General features: G+C 38.2%; 2 protein-coding genes across 3 annotated transcripts; one reads left to right on the top strand and one right to left on the bottom strand.

The window, feature by feature from the left end:
- Positions 1–1830: 1830 nt before the first annotated feature.
- Positions 1831–5776, bottom strand: LOC122640440 (growth hormone-regulated TBC protein 1-like). 2 transcript variants are annotated; one of them, XM_043833639.1, is made up of 8 exons: positions 5730–5776; positions 4867–5496; positions 3530–3646; positions 3231–3409; positions 3024–3117; positions 2824–2901; positions 2421–2522; positions 1831–2247 (listed from the first exon to the last, which is right to left on the bottom strand). In XM_043833639.1, the coding sequence occupies exons 2-8, from the start codon at positions 5353–5355 to the stop codon at positions 2113–2115; spliced, it is 1194 nt and encodes a 397-aa protein (XP_043689574.1). In that variant the 5' UTR covers positions 5356–5496; positions 5730–5776; the 3' UTR covers positions 1831–2112. The 2 variants fall into 2 exon arrangements, with proteins under 2 accessions (XP_043689574.1, XP_043689573.1); XM_043833638.1 differs by lacking the exon at positions 5730–5776 and having other exon boundaries at positions 4867–5679.
- A 5648-nt stretch (positions 5777–11424) lies between these two features.
- LOC122640231 (acyl-CoA--sterol O-acyltransferase 1-like) lies at positions 11425–12474 on the top strand. The gene has a single exon (XM_043833380.1). The coding sequence runs from the start codon at positions 11425–11427 to the stop codon at positions 12472–12474; it is 1050 nt and encodes a 349-aa protein (XP_043689315.1).
- The last annotated feature ends 14349 nt before the right edge of the window (positions 12475–26823 follow it).

Genomic DNA, 26823 nt, shown 5'->3' with positions numbered 1-26823 from the left:
ATTTAATCCGACATGTTCTTGCGAAGAGAGGGGTGTCGAGTAAGTATATAGAAATAATTAAAGATATCTATGATGGTGTGATAACTAGTGTGAGATCTGTGGGAGGCCAGGGCAAGGAATTCTCAATTACGGTTGGGTTATATCAAGGATCAGCCCTAAGCTCTTATTTGTTTGCGCTTATCATGGATGAATTAACCAAGAATATTTAAGACGAGGTATCATAGTGTATGCTTTTCGCCGATGATATTGTTTTGGTGAATGAGACAAAAACAGTGATTAACGCTAAGTTAGAGATGTGGAGATCAACCCTGGAAACAATAGGCTTTAAGATTAGTAGATCAAAGAGGAGTATATGAGGTGTAACTTCAGTCATACTCTGGTGGATGATGACATGGCAAAAATTGAGGAGAGAGAGATACCGCCAAGTGACTATTTCAAATATCTGGGGTCTATCATACATAAAGAAGGTGACATAAATGATGACGTTTCACAAAGAATTAAAGTGGGATGGATGAAGTGAAGAGGTACGACTAGAGTACTATGTGACTGACACATTCCCTTGAAGTTTAATGGAAAGTTCTATAGGACTGTTGTCCAACCTACTATGATGTACGGGGCAGAATATTGGACAGGTAAGAAGTGTCATATAACGAAGCTATGTGTTGCAGAGATGAGAATGTTTTGATGGATGTGCAGCAAAACTAGGAATGATAAAGTGAGGAACGAACGTGTTAGAGTTGATGTGGGAGTTGCCTCGATCAATGACAAGCTTCGAGAATGTCGTCTGAGATGGTTTAGCCGTGTACAAAGGAGGCCTAGGGACGCCCCATTAAGGAGTGATCTGATGCCAATTGAAGGAGCTAAAAGAGCTAGAGGTAGATCTAAAATGACCATAGGTGAGGTTGTGAAGAATGAGATGCATAGTTTGAGTCTTGTGCCAAGTATGACCTCAGATAGAATCTATTGGAGGCAAGAATCCACAGTATCGACACCATGTAAATGAGACTTTTCTGATTTCTTGTGCTATCTTCTTTTTTTTTACTTTCATTTTTTATTTTCCATCATTCATCCTTTTTTTTTTTTTGAAAAGATCTATGTAACCGATCCCATTTAGTTGAAATAAGATTGAGTTGTTTTTTTGGGTTATAGACATCCTGGCTGGTCAACCAATGGAAGTTCACATGGACAGTATTATTATCTTCCTCGTGTAAAGATCAGATGGGGCCCAATATTCTGTTGCCAAAACATAGTTGTGCAGATGGCAGAACAAACCCAAGGAGATCCACTAAAAATCAAGTTTCTGAAAAGGGGGAAAAAATGTCAAATGCATTTGGAGGGGCTGATTATTATGTTTTGCCACATGGATAAAAATACTCTATGGTGCTTAATCTGATGGTGCCTTTACAGCTCGGGTCTGCAAGCTCGACACTTGGAAGATGCTTTATCCAACGGAGCGAGTTCAAGCAGACCTAATTGTTATTGCTCGAGCTCGCACCATTGAATGAAACATTCCATTTTGCTGTTTTAATTTTGGGAAAAAGAACTCTATCCGGGAGCAGAGCACATGTGCCCAGACACAGCGTGAGGTGAAATGACATCACCCCCATGAAATTCCAAACTCTCATCCCCATAAATGCTTCACCATGTGCTCCCAGCACAGGAGTCACGCTCCCGGATAGAAAACTCTTCCCCTTTAATTTTACTTCATTATTGCATTATACTTTTAACCAAACGGGCCTAAGAAATTGTATTTGATTGGGCCTTTTTGGTGATAGCAAGGGGGAGGGGGAGGAGGGAGAGGTTGGAAGCTTGGACGGCACTGAAGGTGTAAACTGCAGAATCTCACATGTCTAAAACCAGAAATATAGTATGGATAGATATCCACCACAAAGCCTTGACCTGCATCGCAGTATAATTGTATATTTCATCACAACTGAAAATGTACATTACCCATATCACAGCCTGAGACACCTGTTCTTGGGCTTCCCTCACTTTTGGAAACTTTTGTATTGTACAACCCTCTCTCTCTCTCTCTAAAAGGAACACCAGGCCTAAACTGGGGTGCTGGATATGACCTATCGTCTGATTAACATGTTGCAGAAACCAAATCAGTTATTTGTCATCCATCTTTAGAGAATTTAGTCGTCTCAATCTTTGATCAAGTGCTGCCATGACTGCTGGTTCTTGCTTTTTCCTTTGCTTTGTAATAGTGTTGGTTGTCATGGAACCGATCTTATCGAAAGCCACCTGCAAGAAATGATTCAAGTGATTCACTCACTGGACCAAACTGGTTTATCCATGTTCTGACATGACATTAGTCAAGATACACTCTGCTGCTTTGATCAGCACATCAGCTACAACATATTATAGGATATATAGATAATAGGAAGAAAAATAGTTTGAAAAAGAAATTAACTTACTGTCAATAACTCATCAGGGTCAAAGAGATGATGGGTTGTTTTCTGAATGATACTGATTACATCACCAACTTGATGGGCCATTAATAACTCCTCCTCCTTCATCTACAATCATTGGCACGTTCAATCATACTTACGGTTTTAAACATTTTGGGTGTAATTCCTAGATGGCACTACATATAGAAAAAAGTGAACACAATGACCGAGTTTTCCTTCACCAATGGCCGTCATTGGTCTTGAATAGGTGCAGAGAACAGTGGAGGGGCATTTCAGACCTCCAACAAATAAGGGGGAAAGTAATAATGACACATAGATTTGTGGGTGTTTCCTTACCCACAGTGAAGGAAAACTTTCTCCTAAACTTAAAATGAACGAGCAAGCACCAAAGCAGAACTGGGGTATATACCTTGAATATAGCCAAGGCAACATGAAATATAACTTTTGCCCCTTCATTGAAAAGAACATCCCACACTCGCATTGTGGTCTGGAATTGAGTCCAGCAGAATGGAAATAATTAGTCAAAGAACAAGCTTCAATAAATATGATGCATTCTATAAGAGACAAAAATCCAAAGAGAAGATGAGTAACGACTGAAAATTTCTTGACCTCTGAAGGCAAGCTCTTAGAGAATAGACATAGGAACCATTCAGTGGCAACAAGGGAGACATCAAAACCCAAAGCATCCAAATGTGCAGCTATGCTGCATATAAACAAAGAAATTGTAAGAAAAAATAGATTCATCTTGGAGCATATACAAACCTATAGAACAATCATAGCTGAAGCGAGAGGAGATAAAGTATAGGTGAGGAATACATTGGGCACTTCTTAGCAAGCAAGTCCTTGAAAACCCTTTGCTCAACATGGCATCCTGACAAATTATCAGTGTAGCAGTCATTCACTAAGACATTTTCCAAAAGGACCGCAAGCATCCAGAATGCATCTTCTTCAGTTTTCATCACTAGCAACAACAATGCTGCCACATAGTTTAAGCCCTGTTTGCCAAGGAAAACTCAGGCTTTAAATCACATCACACAAATTGGGGGGGGGGGGGAGGGGGAGGAGAACCTATTTTAAGAGATCAATATCAGCAAAGAAGAAGATGGATGACCCACCTGACAGTATCCAACACAAGAATCACGGAAAGAATAGCCAACAAGAACACGTCGCAGAGCTGCATGACCCTCCGGAGTGTCTAACCATGGATGACCAGGGAAAGTGCGCGGTAAATCCTACATGTAGTCAAGAGAACAAATCAAAACAAGGAAACAAAAATGCATCACATAAGAAGGCGCGATCTGTATCAACCAAATTAGAAGTAACAAAGAAGGTTCATTTTTTCAAATTGTGCCATGTTGGACATCCCGTACACATGGCAATTGTCTGACACCAGCAAGTCCAACAATTCTATCATCAGTTCAAACATATTTTATTTATTAAAATTAAATAAAATACATATGAATAGTATGCTTATAGAATTATAGCTAAAATTAGAAGGTGAATCCCTCACAAAGTACCCAAAAGAAGGGGTGGAGGTGGGGAGACCATCCAACAGCCAAATAAAGACACAATAATAATCTCAACATCAAGCAGTGGCAACATAAAATATACGACAACATCAAAATATAAAGGTTCAGAAGTACAAAAGGTTTGTGCTTGGTATATACATATAAACAAAGCCAATCATCTTTATTCATATATGCAAGAAAGCCATACACTTAACAAACTGAGACATACTTCAAGTTTCATCTCGTGATCCAATTATGACATTGAAAGGTCACCTACCTTGCACCGACCAAATCATGACAACAATTCATAATGGATAAGCATAAAACTTATTATCTTTCTTACCACAGGAACAAGACACATAAGCCACACTTGAGACATGATATTTCCAACTAGTGGAGGCTAAAGTTATCTTAGAACGGCTATACAAAAACTTAGATTTATATCATGATGCATGAAATAGACTCAATGATTCTACATTTTCATCATCCACCTTCAACCACTCAGATGCAGCTGTAAAGGGTTTCTTAAACGAAGATTTTTGAGGGTTTGTGGTTACTGGCTGGCAGAAGACCGACCAAAGGTACAGCAAAAGCAAGAAGAAATACAAGGGCCAGGGGGATATTTTGGTGGGTGGTGTTTTTTTTTGGGGGGGGGGGGAATCATTCCACTGGCAAACTTCCATACTGCCATGGATTGAACTCAATAGATCTGACATCAACCTCATCAATGTCATCGGAGCTATATCGTGCTGCTGTGTACTTCCAATTATACTGGTACACTTCCAATTCGAAAGGAAGACAAACTCACAAGTCGCATAGATCACCCAAAATTAAATGAAGAAACCATAGGAAACAGAGTAGAATCAGAAAATATCAACCAAGTACTAAGAAGATGGCTCTCTCAATAGCTTGCAATTGCCAAAAAAGGAAAGCCAATAACTTACATGATCGATCTGCCGTGTAGCAGGTGTGGATTTCCCCTCGACGGCATTGATCAAATCTTCATAATAGCTCTCAGGCACTGTAGACCGTTTTTTGGCCGCCCCAGACAATGAAAACCAGACCTTAGGCCGTAGAACAGGTGGGATACCCTTCCTGATGAGCTTCTTCAAGGCAATAGTATTCGAGAGGACTGATAGCTTGAGGGAGGACACAGCAATGCCTTCAGTGTTGGAAGAAATCTGAGGCTGCAAATACCAATTTGCGCCTTTGCTTGCTTCCAAAGCCCACCACACACGGCCCTGCTGCCTCACCTTCTCTCTCACCTCGTTCAAAACGTTCACATCGTCGACATTCCCTTCCACGGTAAACCCATAAAGATCTTGGAATTTGACAACAATGTTTGCTCTTCTGGTGTGGATGCTGGGCCTCCAATATGGCATTTGATGCTGAAATTCATGAGAAATTTCTCTAGTGGTTTGGGTTCCATACATTTCTTCCAATTGCAAGTATCGACCACAGAAGAGGATGATGAGAAGATTGTAATGGGGTTTCTGCGGTGGATGAAAAGGGGCGGGCTATAGGTCGGTGAAATGCTTCATCCTACTTCTTTCTCAAGCATGAAAGTTCGAAATCTGATGAATCACAGAGAAAGAATTGGTTTTTCGAATTTGGTTTGAGAGGATATTCATTTGCAGAATTGATTACCAAAAACCCACGATTCCTGAACCCATCAAAGACCTCTTTGAGGAATGAGATCCAAATAAAAATTTTGATTTTTCTTTTTCCTCAAAGGCGTCTCTTGGAAAAGTAGGATTTATGGGCACCAAATCTGAAATAAAGGAAAAATAAACAAAAACCCAGTTACCTCAGGCTTACAGAGACGCTTCTTCCTGCAAAATGAAATAAGATAACAGAGGATTGAACCTTAAAAAAGAAAATTTTCACCTACAGAAAACGAAAATGCAGAAAGGAGAGGAGATTCTTGAGATGGCTATCGTGAAGTTTTCGAGAATAAGAGAGAATCTAAGAAAAGCCCGCAATTTTAGAAGCCATGAAAATAAAGAGATGGTGGGCTAAAGGGTAAGAAGAAAACTGAAATTTATGCAGTTAGAGCTTTGAAGGGAAGAGCATCGACAGGAAAATCGCTGGTCTGTGGTGGAATTTTCATGGAGATTTTTGGTTGGAGCTTTGAGTCAGTAAATAATAAGAGGCTTTGATTTGCCAGAGCGGGGCCTTGGCATTAACTGCCACGTGGCAGTTTTTTTGGCAATTTTGTGTATAGATTGACATGTCCAGTTTCAATCCAACACGTCAGCTTGCCAAATGGCAAAAACAAAGACTAGGCCAGTTTGTTAAAACTGGGATTGGATTGGCTGATTTCACCCAATTTTGATCGATCTGGTTTAGCCAATGAGCTCGGATCCTCTCCAGTGCTGCAGTGCATTTAGCATGCATCGAACGGTTGGGCAAGCTAACATGCACCCCAAGGCCAGGCCAGTGATCCTCGTACGAAAATTAGGGTTAGGGTTTGTTCAATGTTTAAAATTCCGCAATTGAGACCTGGATTGGATTGAAATTGGGTAGGAATCTGCTTAAATACACCCTAACCCTAGTTTCGATATAGAATCGATCTCCAAGCCAGATATATCATAATTAGATTATTCATCAATCCTGACCAATTCCAGTCCAATTGGAATCATGGATTATTGCATTTAGTTCACAATATTGGTAATGGTATCGGTCGCTATCAATAATACCAATTGTATTGATCAAAACGCCAATTCATATCAAATCGGCCAATTCATATGGATTGATTAGGAATGATACCAATGTGAATCGAAGGCCCAATCCAATATCGATTTCTATCAAATCAACATAAGCAAGAGGCCGTATAAGTGCATGGACATACATGAAAAAATATAATTTCATATAAAAAGACGCATTAAACCTCTATCTAAAATTTGACATGTGATCAATCTACATCACTCTTTGGTCTATCTTTTGGCCCTAGAGGGTTGAGGGGGAAAAAACGTTGTAAGATGTTGATGATGATGATGGCCATGAACATGAGATCATGATGATGTTTCAGATAATATTGCCGGAGTTGGAATTAAAACGAATATACTGCAATGTTCTCATGTTGCAAATTCCAAAGTCTAGAGGGATGAAAGGAGAAAATAGTTCTTAAAAAGATATTTTTAGGTATTCAACAATGGTGCTATTGACGCGTTTACGCTTTATTTATTAGCCAAAGCGAGTGAAGGAGCAGCTCGCACGTTTCAATTTTTTTCTTATTTCTCTTTCGGTGGAAAACTTATTTTTTTCTTTCTTTTTCTAATCAATTTCACATTTTGTTGACATTAATGTCTTTTAAATTGAAGCTATCCAATCCAACTACTTATTCTTCAAACCTAAGTCGTGGTAGGTAGTTCAATTCGGAAAATTATCTCCTCCAGTTCCTGTTCGGCCCAATTCCTCAGTGTCTATAATAAGGGGGTGAACCTCACCCAGACAGAGTGTTTGGACAGGAATAGCATGGTCATTGTGCTTCCCTATTACAGGCATTGGGGGAATTGGGCCCGATAAGGCACTGGAGGGGACAAAGATCCAGTTGAGTTCATATCATGGTTTTAAAACACAGTGCATATCAGGTATTTCAATTTTATATGATACATATCCATGTTGGTCACATCCCATATCGATACTAGTCTAATACAATATTGATGAAACATAAATGGAAAAGAATTTTTTAGATCAAATTGGTCGATATAACTCGATACATCCAATCTTTATTAGTATTGATCGAGATGGATGTGAGTACCTCTACTTTTTTTGGGGGGGGTGAAGGGGGGGAATACTTTATTGAGCAGAGCATGCAACAACAAAGACAACCGCGAGACATTCTGCTTGGAGCCAAAGAGTGGAGCAAGGCCAATCTATCTTGTACGAAAGGGATAGGGTTTTCCAAACTAGAGAGCCAGCAACCGTGTTGATCTCTCTATAAATATAAGAAAAGAAAGAACTGAAAAAATAAGAACCGAGGTGGATGATGTCATTCATGGGTCGTACAACCAAATATTAGTCGCGGTTAGCCGTGGAGGTCTAGCATAAGTCCAAAGAAAGGTTGAGTGATCTACTGTCCTACCCTCAATCTTTCTAATTATTAATAATAGTAAATAGTAGTAGTGTAGCAATAATTTTGGGGCTTTGTCTGGCCCCCTTGTGGGTTCTTGTTTAGCCCTATTGCGGGCCCTTCTGGCACCAAAGAAGCAAAAAAATCCATTGCTCATGAGTCATAACTGATCCAATTTTGACATTTTGGAGCGGTTGATCCTAGGGTTTTTTGGACTGATGGTTTATTCCAATGCGATCTAAAATGATATTGACATGACGGACTTGACCCTGGATTCCTAGTTTAAAATCATTGCTTATGTGATAAGTTTCAATTAAAGGCATGGCACTATGTAACACAATAAATAATTCAATTTTTTCCAATGATTGAGAAGTTAATGATAAGATAAAAGGTAAAAAGAAAAAAGGGAGAGGGTTCTTGGAACAAGTGGTATAGAGGAGCACACCAATTAGCTGTGTCAAAACAATATCCTGCATGGGATGACAGCGAGGTCATTTCATGTTTGGAGGAGAGAGATAGACACAAGAATACTAGTGTAGGTCCCAACAACTTGAAAACCTTTTCCCAATACTAATACTTTGGTTTTTTGAACTATTTACCCTCCCTTGTATCAATACCATTGCTACGGTATTGATCATGTATCAGAATTATTATTTTTTGGTAAACATGTATCAGTATTAGTCATGGCCGATATCAATATGAATCGGCCCATACCATTGATTGGATACAAATACCCAAAATAGTGCATGATAGTGCTTGAAATGATGAGAGGGGACTGGAACACAAGGCCCGATCCAATGTGAAGTCAATTATTAAGGGTGGAGGGAGGTGTAGTGTTTCCTTAATGGGATGAGTCTGTATCACTCGACATACGAGTATGTTTTCCATACAATATAATTAGGTAATGACATTAATCATTTTGCTTTCATAAGTGTCCTTCCACCGCAACTGTATTAGTATTGAATTGGTATCAGATATTGATAACACCAATACGTATTGACCAATACGATAGCGATATATCTTCATCATCATCAACTTCTGTATCGATTATGGTTCACCTTCGAACCCAAATTGATGGCTGGAGAATGAGAATCGTCTGAAAATCAAGAATGGAATCCTCCTCAATTTGGATTTGCATTCAGGTTCATGGGAGGGAAAATTGATCAATAAAGGGTATTTAGGTCAATTAAATAAACCATTCGTCCCTACATGTTGCAAAGACCAAAAATGAAAGAAAGAAAGATAGTGTAAGAGTAAAGTTTTGCACGTTGTCACGACTAAAGTAATATAAAATTGGAAGAAATCAATTATATTAACAACTACTACTTAATATTAATTGTTTAATCGTGTCTCAAGACTTCTTTTTACCTAATCTAATCCAAACTTATTAGTCAACTATAGGTGGCGGAGGGGAGAGAGGGAGGGAGAGAGGGAGGGAGAGAGAGAGAGAGGACACTGGGAAAAAGTAATTTGGATGATTTTGATTCAAACAAGTTGTTTTAAGGCGTGATTGGGTATGATTTCTATTTCAATTTAATGGGGTGAATTATTTGGTTTGATTTTTTGCACCTTATTTCAGTGAAATAACCGTGGAATTTTTTCAATTTTGAAATTGAAATTAAAATTGAAATTGATTTTCATTTTTACTCTTTAATGAGCACATGATTAATTTGATGGGTAAAACAGTAATTTTATGATAAAATTAAAACATCACCTTTCTTCTTTTCTTGATGGTCTCCTACCACCATCCAGCCACCGCCATCAGCACCACCGACACTACCACCATATGATAAATTACTCAGTTCAAGTATATGACACATTTGGTTAGGGTGAGTAGTAGTTGTGTACGCTTCCTCTGTGCATCATGCAGTATTCACCGTTCACCTCACTTGTGTCAATTTGGCTCTCCTCCAACTGTGACAGGAAATAGAGGATCCAGCCCAGCCAAAAAAAGGATGTTTGGGTCATTTCACGTGCGCCTCCACCCCCCCCTCCCCAAACCCCCCTGTGTTGACTGGGTTGGATCCTCCAACTCCTGCCATGGCTGGAAGAGAGCCAGATCCCACTTGTGTGGGTGTGGATTGAGCACCGTTTAAGTACTTCACAATTCACAAGGGTGTGGTATATTATTGAGTATTGACCATTGATGAAACCACTTCATTGCACCTCTTTTGGCTTGATCAATGTCAAACAATCACAACAATCTTGTCAAAACCTATCCCCTTATTTAAATTAAGTGGACTGGGTTGAGCCCGGTAATGGACCTGGACTAAGTTAAGGAAATCTAGGGTTGAATTGAAAAAAAAAAGGGTTAGGGTTTCTCAAAAACCCAGCCCAACACAGCCCTGTTGCACCTCTTGTATACCCATTTATAATTTCCAATAGAGAGAGAAAAACTCTAGGAGTAACCTAAAGGTGTTAACCGGTTTGGAAATTGAAACCGAATAAGAATATGTGTTTTCAAACCAGAATTGAACCGACATGGTTCGATTCTTTATTCGGTTTTATATCTGTTTTGACCCCGGTTTGTATTCGGTTAGGCCTTATTTTAGGTATTTGGGTAAACTTTTTTACATTTTTACAACAAAAGAATCCCTTGTTCGTTAGAGTCATAATCCACTAAACTGTTTTCAAACATAAAATGAAATAAAATTTATCATCCATGTTAATTAAAATATTAAAATATATATATGATTTATTCGGTTCTTTATTTGGTTTGACGGCCTAACTGAATTAATCATTTCGGTTCGATTTGATTTTAAACGGCTAGTTTTGTTTCTATATTAAACACCCTTAGAGTAACCCAATCTGAGCTAGAAAAAAATCAACCGATATGGTTCAGGAGGGATGACATGTCGAGAGTGGGTTTGGTTGAGCCATGTACACATTTTGGACCTCGACGCAACATAATCACAGGTTCGAGTCAAGAAACAACTTCTCTGTGAAGCAGGGGTAAGACTACGGATCATTATCTGCTCTATTTCTCTGCCCGATCCATTTCCCCAAATTCCTCTAATGGTGAGGGGGCAAAAATGATCACCCTACCCCTGCCTGAACACATTGCCTAGGTAGGGTCCACTCCCCTTTATTAGAGGAACTTGGAGAAATGGAGCGGACTGGAAATGGAGTAGATAATTTTCCGTAAGACTACATTATGACTGCAGTCGCAGAACCTCATGCATTGGGTACGTCCTTCTCCATGATTAAGCCTCAGAATCCAAAAGGCATGACCCAACAGAATCCAATCACTACATCTGTATAATCCCCAAAACGATCGACACAGCTACAGTGGACATCAAGAGGAGACAATCTATGATCCATCCCTTCATGCTCGCTCTAGAACTCAGTAGTTCTATGAAAAACCCCACTAAGCCATGAGCTAAGAAGTTCAGGCCAGGTATCAAGGAAGCGAGGAAGGGAACTAAAAATGGAGGGGGAGATGAAGAACTTCATGATGGTCTGCATTTCAGTTTTAGCATCTCTAAGTTACTCTTACATCATAGGAAGAAGTATCCCTAAGGGCAGTTTCAGACTCCTTTTCCTCCTACCCGTCCTTTCCATCTTCCTCCTCCTCCCTCTCAGCCTTTCTTCCATACACCTCATAGGCATCACAGCTTTCTCCATCTCTTGGCTCGCTATCTTCAAGCTTCTCCTCTTTGCCTTCGGCCAAGGCCCTCTATCTCTCACCACCTCAACCATGTCCCTACTCCGTTTCATCTCTCTCTCTTCTCTCCCCATCAAAATCAAACACAATCCCACCAACAAATCCAAACCCAAATCCAAATCGCCTCTTAACTACGCAATCCAAATTGCCCTCTTAGTTTTAACGATCCATGCCTATAATTACAAACACTATTATATTTTTATTCACCTAAAGTTCGTTTATATCCTCTTTTGTCTCCACATTTACTTGAGTCTTGAACTTATCCTTGCCATGCTTGCTTCTCTCGCCAAAGCTCTATTGGGTCATGAACTAGAATCTCAGTTCAACGAGCTTTACCTATCGACATCTCTAATTGATTATTGGGGTCGAAGATGGAATACCACGGTCACTTTCATCTTACGCCCAATAGTGTACGAGCCCACGCAGCAAGTCGCAATGGGTACAATGTTGGGGAGGAGGTGGCCGGTGTTAGCTTCATTAATGGCGGTGATGGCTACCTTCTTAGTGTCGGGGTTGATGCATGAACTCATCTTTTACTATCTGGGAAGGACAAGACCTACATGGGAGAACACCTGGTACCATTTACTACATGGGTTTTGTTTGGCTTGTGAGATTGCCGTGAAGAAGGCCTTGGCTGGTAGGTGGAAGTTGCATCGGGTGGTGTCTATAACACTGACCATAGGGTTCGTCATGGTTACGGCTTATTGGCTTTTCTTTCCGCCGCTCCTCCGGTGTGATGCCCTGGCCAGAACTCTTGACGACTACTCGGCTTTAATCGGATTCGTCAAGCAAGTCTTGAGTTTTAAATCGTAAGTCAGGGAAAGAAAAGCAAGGGCTAGGGGAAGAGGATACTTATCACCGCCAATTCGTGGGCATCTTCAATTCCTCTAATTAATAGGGGGACCTCCAATTCGCGGGCACTTCCTATTCTTTCAATTCCTCTAATAGGGGGAGTGGACCCCCACCTTGAGCAGTGTTTTTGGGTAGGGGTAAGGTGGTCATTTTCATCATCATATGAGGAAGTTGAGGGGACAACGAATTAGAGGGGATAACAATTCGGGGAAGGGAAGGTAGGTAGGTGTTCGACCAAAAAATATAAAATAAAGATAAATTGTGTATATCTTCACATCGGGCACCTCATATTTGATTTGGGATCATTGTTTTGCATGGAACCCTGATCAATAATCTTTCATTTTGTGTTAGAGCACGCGGGAACTGAGATCTTCATAGATATATTTTTTTTATCTACACTGGAATTGTCACGCCCCAACTCGGATACTAATTTTCGGGACTTTGGTAAAACTCATCCTTAAAAGTTAGCCATTAAAGAATGCTAAACACAACTCTAGACCCAACTTCCTCTCACTTAATCTTATTTGAATTGAATCCAGACAAAATTTAGTGCGACAATGCAAACACCAAAAAATAATGGAAAAAACATATTTTAAAGGGAAAATGGACTATGTTTGGGAGTATGATTCATCTTGCACCTAGACATAAGATGAGGCGAAATGAATACCCACCTCCAATGAAAGGCGAAAATTTTACCCTTATTGATGCTTCTGCATGTGCTTCCATTAGTCCTCGTGCTGGCGCAGAGACCACGCTCTTAGACAAAAACTCTTCCCTTATTTTTAAAAAAAAATGATGTCTCATGCTGCTAATGCCTCTGTGTCTATCTCTCATCCAAAAATTATGATGGAGAGGAGAGTAACTGGCATACATACTAGTACACTACACAGCCAGAGTTCTTTCCCCTTTAAAAATTCATCAAATATGAAAGCTTCAAAAAATAATTAGGGGGGGGGGGGGGTAGACAGGGTTGGTATGTGTGCTGGTGGATCAAAGGTAGGTATGTGTGTCCACACATGGAGGGTTTGGATGGCAGCGAGAGAATCAAAGGTAAGGAAACAAATGAATTAATTATGAAAATTGTTCCAAAGCTACAAATACTTTGATAATTGGTATATATATATACCAGAGCATTAATATTTGTTTTGGGTGTGTGTGTGTTTCAAACTTTCTTTCTATCTGTGGGGTCCCTTGCTTTAAATGTCTAATTAACCAAATCAAGAAGAAGCATTTATAGTGTATTACAATATTAATTTCATATTTAAAACCATGGAGCCTGCTTGTCCCTTAATTACGATCTCACATGTTGCAATTATTGTGAACTTAAACTCATAATAAAGAAGATTATGATTTCTATTATTGCTACATATGCTACTCTACTCCTTTCTTTACCATCTGTCCCATTCGAGATTAGGTTCTCATTAATCATAAAAATCACGATTAGCAGAGATAAGTTGACAAAAGATTTTGTTCATTAACTGATTCACATGTATAGGACTAAAAATTAGAGATATGTTCTTTAAGGATGCAACTCAATTCGAGTCAATCCATGCATCCAAACACAACTTCAACTTTTTTATTGGGTTAAAAAAATTTAAAAGAAAAATGAAGAGGCTAGCAATAGTATTTGTTAGAATCTAATTAAAATTTGTGAACCTATTATGCACATTATTATCTACTCATGAATTAATTTGATAATCATGTGTAAGTATATAATGCTTTCAAGTGTTGTGTTTTGAAAAACTCTGTTTATTTCTAGCTAAATTCCGCATAAAAGAAAAAACATTCATGTAAAATCAATATAAAAATTAAAATTTACTTAAAATTTTTTCTTCTACTTAGGAAATGGTACCAAGAGGTTAGTATATTCAAAATATACCATATGAAAAATAGGGACTAGTAAAAAATCCATTAGTAATGTTTCACACATAATGTGTTATTGGTGAAGCTTGATCTCAGTCCAGAAAGTGTTGTGGTGATTCTTTGGCAGGTCGTTTCACATTCGAAACGCGCCAAAATGGCTCGTTGAGATTTTCGATTTGATATGTATATCGACATATGTTGGGTTCAGATCCGAATCAGACCGGATGGGTCTCTTGGGCTTCTCGGGGTAGTTCTGTACTTTTCTGGGTTAGGGTTCTCTTATAAAGTGTCCTTATCTCTTTGAGAGTGTGAAATCTGAGGGTTTGTAATTTTTGCTTCGGAGAAATAGTGAAACCATTCTATCGCTTGCCGTGGATGTAGCCTACCTACTTGGAGTTGAACCACGTAAAATCTAGTGTTGTGTGTTTGTCTTCTTTTTATCTTCGTTTTCTTCTACAAAATCATCATTTCTGGGCGTCGTTTTTTCTCACATAACATGTCATATAAATAAGGGGGAGACTTTCCTATAAGGGTAGTATAAGAAAGAACTAGCAGACTAAAACCAACAATGGATTGAAAAATGATATCATTCACATGGGTCGCACTCCCACATGGTCATAATGGAGACAGAAATGTCACTGTAGCAATCTTTTTCCTTATAAATAAATATAACCAACAAATTTTACACATGACTCATTTAGAGAATTTTTCTATGGCACTCAAATTTTCATCAATTTAACTACATATATTATCCTTGTGAAAATGATTATTTGAACCCTTGATTTGATTTCGCGTGGAAGGTAGATATTTTGAGAGGCAATTCTTGTAACCGTTAGATCAAAGACACTTGTAAATATCTTAGCCATTCATTATGATTCTGAGTATTTATAAATAAGGGTGGCTTCATTTGGCCAATGCACCAATTATTTTGAAATATTTAAGTCTTCATGGAAAAATTTATTATTATTTTTCCTTCTTGTGTTGAACCCCTTGGCCACCTATGTGTACAACAGTACAGCTATATCACTTATAAATAGCATTTATGGTCTAATTGACTTAAGAATTAAACCATCTCCACTGTCAAGCGGCTCAGCCATTTAAAGATGGGAAAAAAAAATTGGTCCAAAGTCAAACCACCGGTTTTTCAGCTTCTCCCTCGGGCGTAATGCAAGCCGTATAATCTTGAAATTAAAGGGCCCTGCCAACACAGTCTACTAAACCAACCCTAAAATAGCATTTTTATAAACAATTTAAGACCATACCTAAATCTCACTAACACATAGATTTAAATAATTTATAATTTAGTAACATATATTGCTTAACCATACTGAAAGCTATAAATAATATAAAATATACTTTTGAATCTTAATTAATTTGTCTAATAAACTAATGGACAAGGGTTCTCTTAGGTGCTAAGTTACCCTACGCCCCCCCCCCCTCAGAGTGAATGAATATCAAAATAGAAAAAAAGATCCTTGCCAGGTTGCATGGTGCGTGCGTCCATACGCAGAGGAGAGCAAAATAACAACCTTGATCCCATGAAATGCGAAAATTCCACCCCTATCGATAACCACACGGTGCTCTCACTAGCCCCATACTGGTGCAAGGGCCACACAGGCTGGCAACGATCCTCTGCCCACAAAATGAATGTGAGGGGGCGTAGGGTATCCTGGCAGTTCAGAGATACTTTTCCCTAAACCAAAAATAAAAAAACTCCTTAGCTTCGTGATCCTTTACCCACTGCCCAAGCACCCTTCCTGGGTTGGGTAGAGCGGTCATTTCACCCTTGCCTATATGAGGCTGCACACCGACCACACGGGGAGGTGGCAGTAGAGGATTCAAATTGGGTTGTTACTTAGTTGCAGTTAAGGTGTAGCCATCTCAATGTTGAGGTCATAGGTTCCATCTCCAGCCAAACTTACCCATCAAAAGAGAAGAAAGAAAGGGAGAGGGAGGAGGTTTTTCCAACAAAGAAATAGAATTGTAGGTCACCATGAACACTTATTAGATTTCGATCTTCTCCATTTGAGCTTACAAGTTTAATCAAAAGATAAATTACCCATCAATCAAAAAACAAGATTGAATGAAAAAAAAACCTAATCTTTGTAAGATAAATTACTTCTTGTTTTGTTTAATAACCTTTTCATATATTATTAAGGAGAGGGTTATGGGTAAAGGGTTTTGAAGATGAAACTATGATTATGATGTTGCTTATGTATTGGTCTAATTATGTTTAGAATCGATAATCACAATGCCGCGGTCGTAATCGGTTAGGTGGGTTATAATTTTGGGCTACTTGTCCTAAACTTTGTGATTATATGATCTTAAAATGAGGTTACCAAACCTTGATTGAGATTCTCTAAGTATCTATGGTTTGGTCTAAAGTCCTACTCTAATCCCATTTTAATTTAGGTCTATTCAAATAAAGTAAAACATTAATTTTTTTCCTAATTCTACTTAAATTTGTCTTCATACTAGAAAGTAAAACAGAGAGAATACAATGTAAACCCACTTCCACAGTTGCATTGGTACATGAAAAAGAGAGAGAGACCTTGAAAACCAGCCAAAACCTGCCCTTAAAAATGTAATTAAGGACCAGTTTACATATATATCTTCTCCTAACTATAAGAAACCCAATCTCTAAACAAACTAATCTGAAAATTTAAGTGAAAAAAAGATACTTATATTAAGAAAGAAAAGTAGAACAAGAACATAAGAACAAGAAGAAGAAGAAGAAAAAGAAAAAGAAAAAGAAATGCCTGGCTTTCCCATGTACACCATAATAAGTTGTCTGATGAATTCTTCACAGAAAACCCATTTGAGCTAAGTGAATTCCTCAGCGAAATATCAATAGAGATCGCCAGAAGAGAGTGTTTGCCAAGAAACCAAAGAGAGATCTATATTCTTCTTCTTCTTCTTTCTCTTCTCCATCTTTGCTGTCTTCTGTTATTATTGTCAATGAAATCCAAAGAAGAGAAGAGAAGGGGGGGAGTGGTGGAAGAGAAACAGAGCAGAGCAGTGAAAGAGAGGGAGAAATATAAAAAGGGTTAGTAAGGGAGAGACCAAGAAGCGTTATGTAAGGAAGGAGTATTAAGGAGAAGGGTATTCCCAAGAAGATGACGATCGTTTATGTGTTTTAGTATTAAGATTTATAATTTGGATTAATTACTGGGTATGTGGGCCATGAGAGACTCTTCTGTTTCAAACCTTGAAGCTGTTCTCGTTGTCTTCCCCCAAACCTCCTCACCAGTTAATGATTTTGATGCCTCGAATGACCAAATTGGCCTCCCCCCTTGTCTGCTTTTTGGTTTTTGGTTTCATTCTTCCAATGCTCTGTTCCTCCTATCCATTATCCAACTCATTTCCTTCCCCAATAATTCCTTTCAGCTTGGATTCAAAACTGTTTGACACAGTTTCTCTACACCCCCATGGTGAAGATGGAATCTCCACATCCATGGTATCAATCGGTCAATTCCGTTCAGTCGGTTTAAGTCGAACATAATCGGTCCCCACCAATTTAAGGTCTCACATCGTTATCACGTCGTTAATTTAGTTAATCAGGCTCATAGACTAGGCATGGATACATTTATATTCAATTGATTGCTCACCGGTCGTATTCGGGATCAAGTTAATTAGGCTATAATAAGTCTTTAAACGGGCTAATTAGGGTTATAAACGAGTTGATCAATGGCCCGTAATCAAGGTCAAGTTAATTGTATAATAAGTCCTTAACCAGGCTAATTGGACTAATTGGGTTATAAACAGGATGTAAACAGGCCATAAACAAGTTAATCAAGCTATAAACGAGCTACAAACGGTTGATCCCGATCAGTTTCCGATATCAATTGATCCTAGTAAGGCACCCATCCGGCTACAACCAAGCATCATGAATGCCTGAATAATAACTAGTCTAGGTCTGACATTGACCAATTACTTATCAGTCAGTCTGAATTTGAGCTTTAACCATCCTATTGCAACTTGGTGGTCGTAGGTTTGAACAAGAAAACAACTTCAACAGAAAAAGTAGGGGTAAAGCTGCGTACGCATGACCCTCCCCAAACCATGTAGTAGTAGAAACCATATGCATTGGGTATGCCCTTCATCAGGCCATCTGGGTTAGCATAAAGAAATGTATTTTTAACCTTATACAATAGGGGGTGAGAGTTTAATGATCACACGAGAATCCAATCACATGGTTAAACCACCAATAGAAAAGAGATTTCTCAATTTCACGGGTGAATAAAAACTTAATCCTTTGTTTAAATGATTAAATGGTACCAGCTTCATTCCTTAAATACAAATCAAAGCTAAGGCGAAATGCTACTAACAACCAACATTATAAAAAATAAAATAAAAAAAAAAAGGTCCGGTCCCTCTTAATTTAAATTTCATGAAATTAATGTTTGCCCATGCATGCTAATTATGGTTGAGATTTATTTATTCAAGTTTGATCAAATTTTGGCTGAATTTGATTTTCAATATGAGTGAGTCGATGCAGGCAGGTCCACTAGGATCGTACCTTGGAGTAATTTTGGTGGTCCTATATAATTTTAATAAGTGGCTAGAAAATTTCACCCTCATTTAGATGCTTAAGTGTTGAGGTCAATTTAATTTTAAAAATTGAAAATTTAAATTAAAAATATTAAATGGTCAAGGAAGGAGAAGATTTTGAATATTATGAGCTCTTGAAAATACAAGAAAAAATATGCAAAATAAAATCCACCATAGGATTGCATTATAACTCCCCAAAAAAAAAAAATTCTAATAGAATATACAAGATGGCCGGAGGGTTTATATACACTTCTTTCTGATACTACTTTAAGGGCTAAGGAGTTTAACATAGATAGAAGATTGTCATCATCATCATCAAAATATTTAAAATCAGAGGTAGAGAAGTTAGTAGTGAGATCCGCTAATTCTAAACATAATGGTAATAATGTCCAAGGAAATTTAGTATAGGTAGAAGGATTAAGAAGACTGAGTAGATTTTTATTGAAACTCCAGACTTCTTTGATGCTAATATTATAGGAAACTTGTTCTTATAGAAATGTTAACAATTTAGGAAAAAAGACAATGCTAACATCTACGCTGACACTTCTGTGTCTATCTCTGTCCTTTTTGCCAACTATGTATAGTATTGTATAACATTTTACCTTTCCCTACCAATTATTAATATTTTGAAAGAAAAAATAATGGCTTTCAAACCAACCATATATATTAAGAGACCTAACAAGTTAAGACATGCAGCTTTGGTTTTAAGCTTAGTAGGGCATATGGTAGGGGCCACTGGAGCAATCATTTTGATGAAAGAGTCTTAAAGATGACACTCCGTATTGATTGAATGTCTAAATATGACCCACTTCAACTATACATTAAATGTTGACTTGTATCATTACTATTTTATCATACACTGGAAGATAAGACTTCTGAGGTCAAACATCGTATGAACACAGTACACATATGAGAGAGAGAGAGAGAGAGAATGTTGGTTGGGGACTCGGGGCCTATATTGGTGGTCTGTTTTTAATTAAATATGACATATGGGAAGGATTACTTTACTGTACATGGAAGGATAGTAAGATCATTTTATGTAAAGAAGATAGAGATGGAGAGACAATGTTAACGTACCCTCCCCTAACGGCTCAGAATACATGTACTATTATTACTTTGGTAAAAGAAAAGATCCCCGACCACATTGTTTGTGTAACTCAGTCTCCCCCTCATTATTATTTTTTTTCATTTTCTTGTTTCTTATTAATGATTGTGGGTCTTTTAGGTGTGGTGTGGGAGACATTCATTCTACACCAGCAACATGAGGAACCCTCCCCTTACATAATTAGGGCAAGAGATAGTTTTCTGGTCATGTGGCCCTTGCACTAGCGTGGGGTCAATGAGGATGCATGCAAGGATGGGTTTTTTATTTCAAAGGAGGCAGAATGGTAATTTTGTGTGCTACGCTACTATGTCTGGGCACCGGATCCATGCAACCACCGGGCATCATTCTTTTTCCATATTATTATTTTTTATTTTTGTCATTGGTTTCTAATAGAACAACTAATAGAAGAGGTGCTAGAGTTTGAATAAGCTCAATGGTGGAGGGGAATTATGACTCACAAAAGAGGACTGAGTTTCTCTCCACCCATGGTGAAGAGAGAATCTCGTTATCCATCCCATCTGACTTCATGATTAGATTGGATCCAAACAGTTGAGACCGTAAATAATAAAGGATGAGAGTTAATGATGAACCCATAGTTCAATCATAGCATCACATGGTAAAACTAGTGCTTGCCCACCTATCTTGTATGAATGTATATACCCACCCAACAATTCCACTGCCTTAATTAATAAGGTTGGAAAAGAACACTTTTGAAGAGGGAGGTTGGAAGATCAATGGACAAGCTGATAGTCAAGAGTTGTGGAGACCTTGACAATGGGGTGGTAAAGGGTCAAACTTGAAGATGTAACAATTACAATTGGTACAATTATAATGGTGAGGGGAATTAAGACCTTACTTATAGCTTCTTTTTTTTAATTTTTTTTATGAGAATACCTTACTTATAGCTACAACTCTCATTATGTACAACTAGGGGTATTGGTATTGGTATCATATTAGTGTATTGGCCGACATGTATTGATATTGCCAGAACCTGATATTTATTAGATATAGATACATATTGGATGGATTAGCCAAAAAATGGATCAATACAATCAAAATGGTACACCGATACCGACCGATTACTTAAGCCTTGATCATAATATATCCATATATAGTTAGAAGTAGGTCAATCATGCATGGGAATAAATTAGAACAAGAGGAAAAGTTTATAGATTGACAGTTATATTACTTTGATAGATTGCCATCCCTCCTAAAAACTGGTGAGTGAGGGATGAAGAGAAAAAGTATATATAGACCTCAGAGAGATGGTTGGGCATGCCATCATCTTTAAGTTAGTGGCATACACCGATCAAAGGGCTGGACACAGGAAGGTAAGGGAGTCTTTTCTGAAGGAGAGCAGAGAGAGAGACACATCTTGGGCACCCTGGAGGCGTGTCAGCCTTTTCCCATAGAACTGACAGAAGAAATCATTTGTTTGTTAATACATGATACAGAAACATATTAAAACATAGTGAAGAAAGAAAAAGAATTCCTTCATATGATGGAGTGGGTTGATTTCTTCCATAGGTGACATTTGTATCATTGACAAAAATATTTCATATAAGAAGTTTTTGGATTAAGTTTTCCTTTACCGCACGATAAAGATTCAACCATCATTCTAGGGTTCACAAACCCCTATAGGACTCATTATGTTCCCCAAAATACCCTCCCAACACCCCACATGCATTTGAAACCGCCACTGTGAATGGATTCCCATTCAGTGTGGCTGAGGGAAATCTTGGTCCAAAGTTTTTTGTTGAAAAAAACTAAAGCCTTGTGATAATAATGTTGAACCCCTTTGTTAATGGATTACTCGACTCGGGGTGGGTAGGCCCATAACTTATTGTATTTTAAGGCTCTAGATGTAATGACCTTGGGGCCCAAGATGTCACTCTAGGTTGTGGACCCTTTGGCAAAAATAGTTAAGTCTCCTCCTGCTTATTTTATATGGTAAGGGTAATCGTAAGGAACGGTCTCCTTGATTATCGGCCACAACTGCACCATGTTCAGGCTAACACATCTTTCCAACCCAAACTGCTAAAAATCGTCAATAGTACTAACCGTCCACCGTCTTGGCCGATGAATCCAACTTTGACCGAAAAACACCATGATGCCTCGGTCAACTCACTTGGTCGAGGTACCCTGTGGTCAAGTGCCTCCACTTGACCGTGAAGAAGTGGAACGAAATCTGGGTGTAAACAATAGGAAACCTTTCTTTCTTGGCACCTAAATTTTATGGACTTGTTGTCTATGTCATCAAATATCAATTTGATAAATTTATGTTTGATTCTATTTTTACATATGAAGTTATAAAACTTCAAAATTTTTGTTTTTTTGTTTTTTTGGTATTACTTCGAAATTTGATTGAAAATGCAAATCTGATAACTTGAGTTTGACCATTCAAAATACAAGGGTGCAAACCCTAAAAGTGACTTTGAATATAGAAGAAACAGTGGTGCTTTTGCTTATGTACTTTAGAATTTAGATGAGTTTTCCTTTACAAGCAGTGAAGAATATCAATTCGTAGAAAGGGCATTTCAGATATTCGTCGATAGGGAGAGTAATGATGAGTGAAGGAAAATTTTCTACATGTACTTGTCTGTCTTGATTCAAATAAAAATATTATGGATTAAATATGCATACCCCCTAAAATGCACTTAATATTCCTCATGCCCTCCTAAGGTTCTGACAAGTTCACACACACCCGTTGCAAATTTCACCTACAACCTCTACTTTATCTCCCTAAAGTTATTTAAGTCCACATCAGACGTTAAATGCTAAAAAATGATCAAACTACCCTTCTTCTATCTTTTCTAAAATTTGATAATACCTAATTGTCTTTATCTATTTGCTAAAATTTGAAAAAACCATAATGCCCTCATCTTCCCCAAATCATCATCTTCTCTTACAATGTAGATTCCCAATACTATCACCACCACCACCGTGAAGCCCCACCTTCGCTAATCAAAACTAAATGATAATCGATTTTTGTTTGAAAATTTGGAACCAAATAGTATTTAGTTTGATTTCGATTCATACCTGTTACATCTAGATTAAAATTGAACAGTTTGAATAGAACCAAACCAGTCAACACACCATGCGATACCGTGTCGATGACATGATACAGACAAAGGGTCACAATCAAAAATCCTGTTTTTAAGGAAAATCTTGGTTAAATTTATCCGATACAGTCGATGCTTGCCGATACCCCCATATTGGTATCGTATCCATTTTACAGGTGACTGATACCAATCCGACACCGAGCACTAAAAATCATGGATCAAAATTGAACAGTTTGAATAGAACCGAACCGATCAATACATGGTTTGAGGTATCAGTATCGCATCACACATATCGGGCGATACATAACGGTTTTGCCACTCGCCAGTCTCAATACCATGCCGATACCGTGTCGGTGACATGATACAGACAAAGGGTCACAGTCAAAATTCTTGTTTTTAAGGAAAATCTTGGTTAAATTTATCCAATATAGTCGATGCTTGCCGAAACTCCGTATCGGTATTGTATCGATTTTACAGGTGACCGATACCAATCGGACACCGAGCACTAAAAACCATGGATAAACACCCTTAGCTGCAACATTCAGTCGTTCACGAGAGAGATACTTTGGTGTGATGTGACAGGGATGTGAATCAGAGCCAAAGGTTCTGATTTCTGGAAAGCATTCGAGACCAGAGGTTCTCTGATATCTTGGAAGCATTTGAGACCTCTGGAATTACCATAAATTGTACTTTGGTATCTTACAGGTTTACATAAAGAGGAGGGATTTGGATCCTCTGGCGCGGCAGGATATAGCCCCAGTGCTGCAGGCCGTCCGATGTATGCCCGACACCCTGCCGCGCTACAAATGAGCCTCATCCATAGAGTAGGGCTAGTTTATAGTATTTTTTCTGATCATCAAATATTAAGAATTAAATTTTCTTTAACAAATTAAGGTTGTAGTTGGTATGCATACTCGGAATAAGTTATAGGATTAAATACATTCTAAAGCCCAAATTTTTATTTTTTTAAAAAATTTGGTTTCAAACTTTAAAATCCATTATTGACCCAGAATCTATGCCAAGAATACATACCAAATACAACATACGCTATATCAAGTTCTCGTATTTTGCTCTTCATTATAAAAGAATCTTTTTACTAAACACAATTCTACTAAACACAATTCTAAGTTCTTAAGAAAACCTGGCTTAGAAGAAATTTACCTAATATGGTGCATCTTGCATATAATTTTGTCACAATCACGGTTTAAAAAATCAGAATTGGATTGATTAGTCCTTGTCCAAGAGTTAGGATTAGGATAATTTGGGATTGAGATCAGTTTCGAATTTTCGATCAATCAAGATCACAATCAACCGGACTGATCTAAATCCCAATTCCGAGTTTTAAATCCTATTCATAAACCTTGGTTTCTTCTTGGCCATAATCATTTCCATTGTCTAGGTGTTACTAATCAAGCCAAACATGAACTTTCTTGGCATCTAAACTAAATTGACGATAAATGAATTAATGGTGTCAATTTAGACTGAGATTCGAAAAATATAACCGAAATTGACCATATAAAACAGACTCGAATAAAAAAATCGATTCCATTTTGATTTTAGAAAATGAAATTTAATTTGGTTGAGGTTCTAACGTTAACACATTAGTTTAAAGTGAACAAAATGAATAGGGCAAAGCAACTTAAACCGAATTTAAACCAAATTAAACCATATAGAAACCAAAATAGAACCAAAGAAAATCGGTTATATTGGGTTTTGTTTCGATTTATACAAATTATAGTTTGAACTAAACCGAAACCAAACCCTCTCACAACATAATGAATTAAGAGGAAATTCCTAGCACCACCTAGCGTCCTAGCCTATATTTAGGCAAATTTCCCCTCTAAACTTCTCTTCTGGTTCTCTCAAAAAATCTAAATCCCTATATTACCCCTGTCCCCTCACCAATAATTTCATATCGATTGTCTAGCCAAAATATTAGGTATTTGACCAATAGGTCAAAAGCTATAACAACTATCATCAGTAGCTCTCACTCCGGCAATAGGTAGCCATTTTCAAGAAGCTCCACTCTACATTAGGATTTCCTTGATCGATTCACTGGTCATCCCAAGAAGGAAGGGGACATTGGAGGCGGTGACGTATATTACATGGTCTCAATTGGGAGAGCCCAGCTTGCGCCAACTTGTGCATCTAACTTCCTTGAGTTGATCTCAATCTCTTCCCTTTCCTTTGGTTGAAATTTATTCAATCTCTCTTTTATTTTATTTGATTTTTCTTTTCTTATCTCATGAGATACAATCCCATCCATGGTTTGAGATATTGGATCGAATCGGCCGATTTTGGTTGGATCGGATCGATATTGACCGAGACCGATCCCATTACCCATCTGATTTAGAAGGATATTTTGAAAAATACTAAAACATAAGAGAGCATTGGTGAATCTAAAAGGGGAAGGAAATATTCCAAGTTTGCGCGTAGGATTGAGGGCAGCAGAAACATGACCGCAACCCAGGTTGCAGCCAAATTTTTTCCATGGTCAACCTGTCCTTGTGAGAACAGACGTTCCGTTCCATCCTTGGCACACGGGTTTCTCGTCCTCCTCCACGAGCAGGTACTTCTTGTGGTGGCTCTGCCTTGGCATTGTAGAAAGGTTCCATCACACTTTGATATTAAAGTAATGAAATTACAAAGCTTTTACAAGAGATCCCACAGGAAAAATCCTGAAACTAGCTTTAGAAATTAAGCTTTCACAGAGGGAGGAAAAGGATTCCCATACCTAATTCGACCATCGGGTGGGGTGAAGGGTAAAAGCTCTATTCATGGCCAATCCTGTATCGTTGGATCGGTACAATCAAAGGTAAAAATGTAAAAAAAAGAAATCTAAAAAAGAAAACAGGGGTACCTAACCGATTTGGACAGATATTGATATCGATACCAATTACCAGAACCTTGGATGCAACAGGGTTGTTTAGGGCAAGGATGCAATTCATGGAATCTGGATTGAACCATTCCCTGCCAATTCGATTCTGATTCCGATCGGATTGAAATTGATATCAAGAACCCTAGAATGAGCCGAGTGTAGCATGCATGAAAGAGTTAGATGCTTCTTATATTCTTTTCCCTCGTGCAGAGGTGGGCTAACTTGGGGAGGATCAGACCTTAGATTTGAAAACTCAACGATTCTAGGGTTTCTTAGATAAATCTGATCATATTGAATTTGCCAGGATTCCCATTATTGAAGGTGAGCAAATGACAGTGGATTCAAATCCTCTCCAGCACACCAGTGCATCTAGCATGCATTGGATGGTTGGGCGTTGTCCTTGGGGTGCATGTCGCAGGCTAAACCATCCGATGCACGCTAGCCCGCTGGATAGGATCAGGTTCCCAGGAGAGCGGTAAAAGGCATGGGAGGGGACAATGGTGATTTAGTAATTTTAAATTAACACACTTTTGGGAAACAAAAAAGAAGTTTGGAGTACAAAACCCTAATCTAGAGATTGCCACAGCAAATTACAAAATGGGTCATGGATTATGAGTGAATAATATACTGGGTCAAGTTTTTTGGGTCCATTGAGCTGATTTCGTCAACTGGTTCATAATTTCCCATGGCATTTGTATTAAAGAAGGATATTGTTGGCCAAACCTTCATCAATCATAGGGTATCTCGAGCAAAGATGCTTTATTTTTTTATAAATAAATGGTTCAGTCCGGTTTTAATTGAATTGAACCGGTTTCAAGTTGAAATGGGTAACGTCAAAACCAAACCATTAG

The sequence above is a fragment of the Telopea speciosissima genome, chromosome 9, assembly GCF_018873765.1.
Source record: "Telopea speciosissima isolate NSW1024214 ecotype Mountain lineage chromosome 9, Tspe_v1, whole genome shotgun sequence".
Classification (NCBI taxonomy): Eukaryota; Viridiplantae; Streptophyta; class Magnoliopsida; order Proteales; family Proteaceae; genus Telopea; species Telopea speciosissima.
The sequence above is the reverse complement of the archived record's forward strand: the minus strand, read 5'-3'. Positions and strand labels throughout refer to the sequence as shown.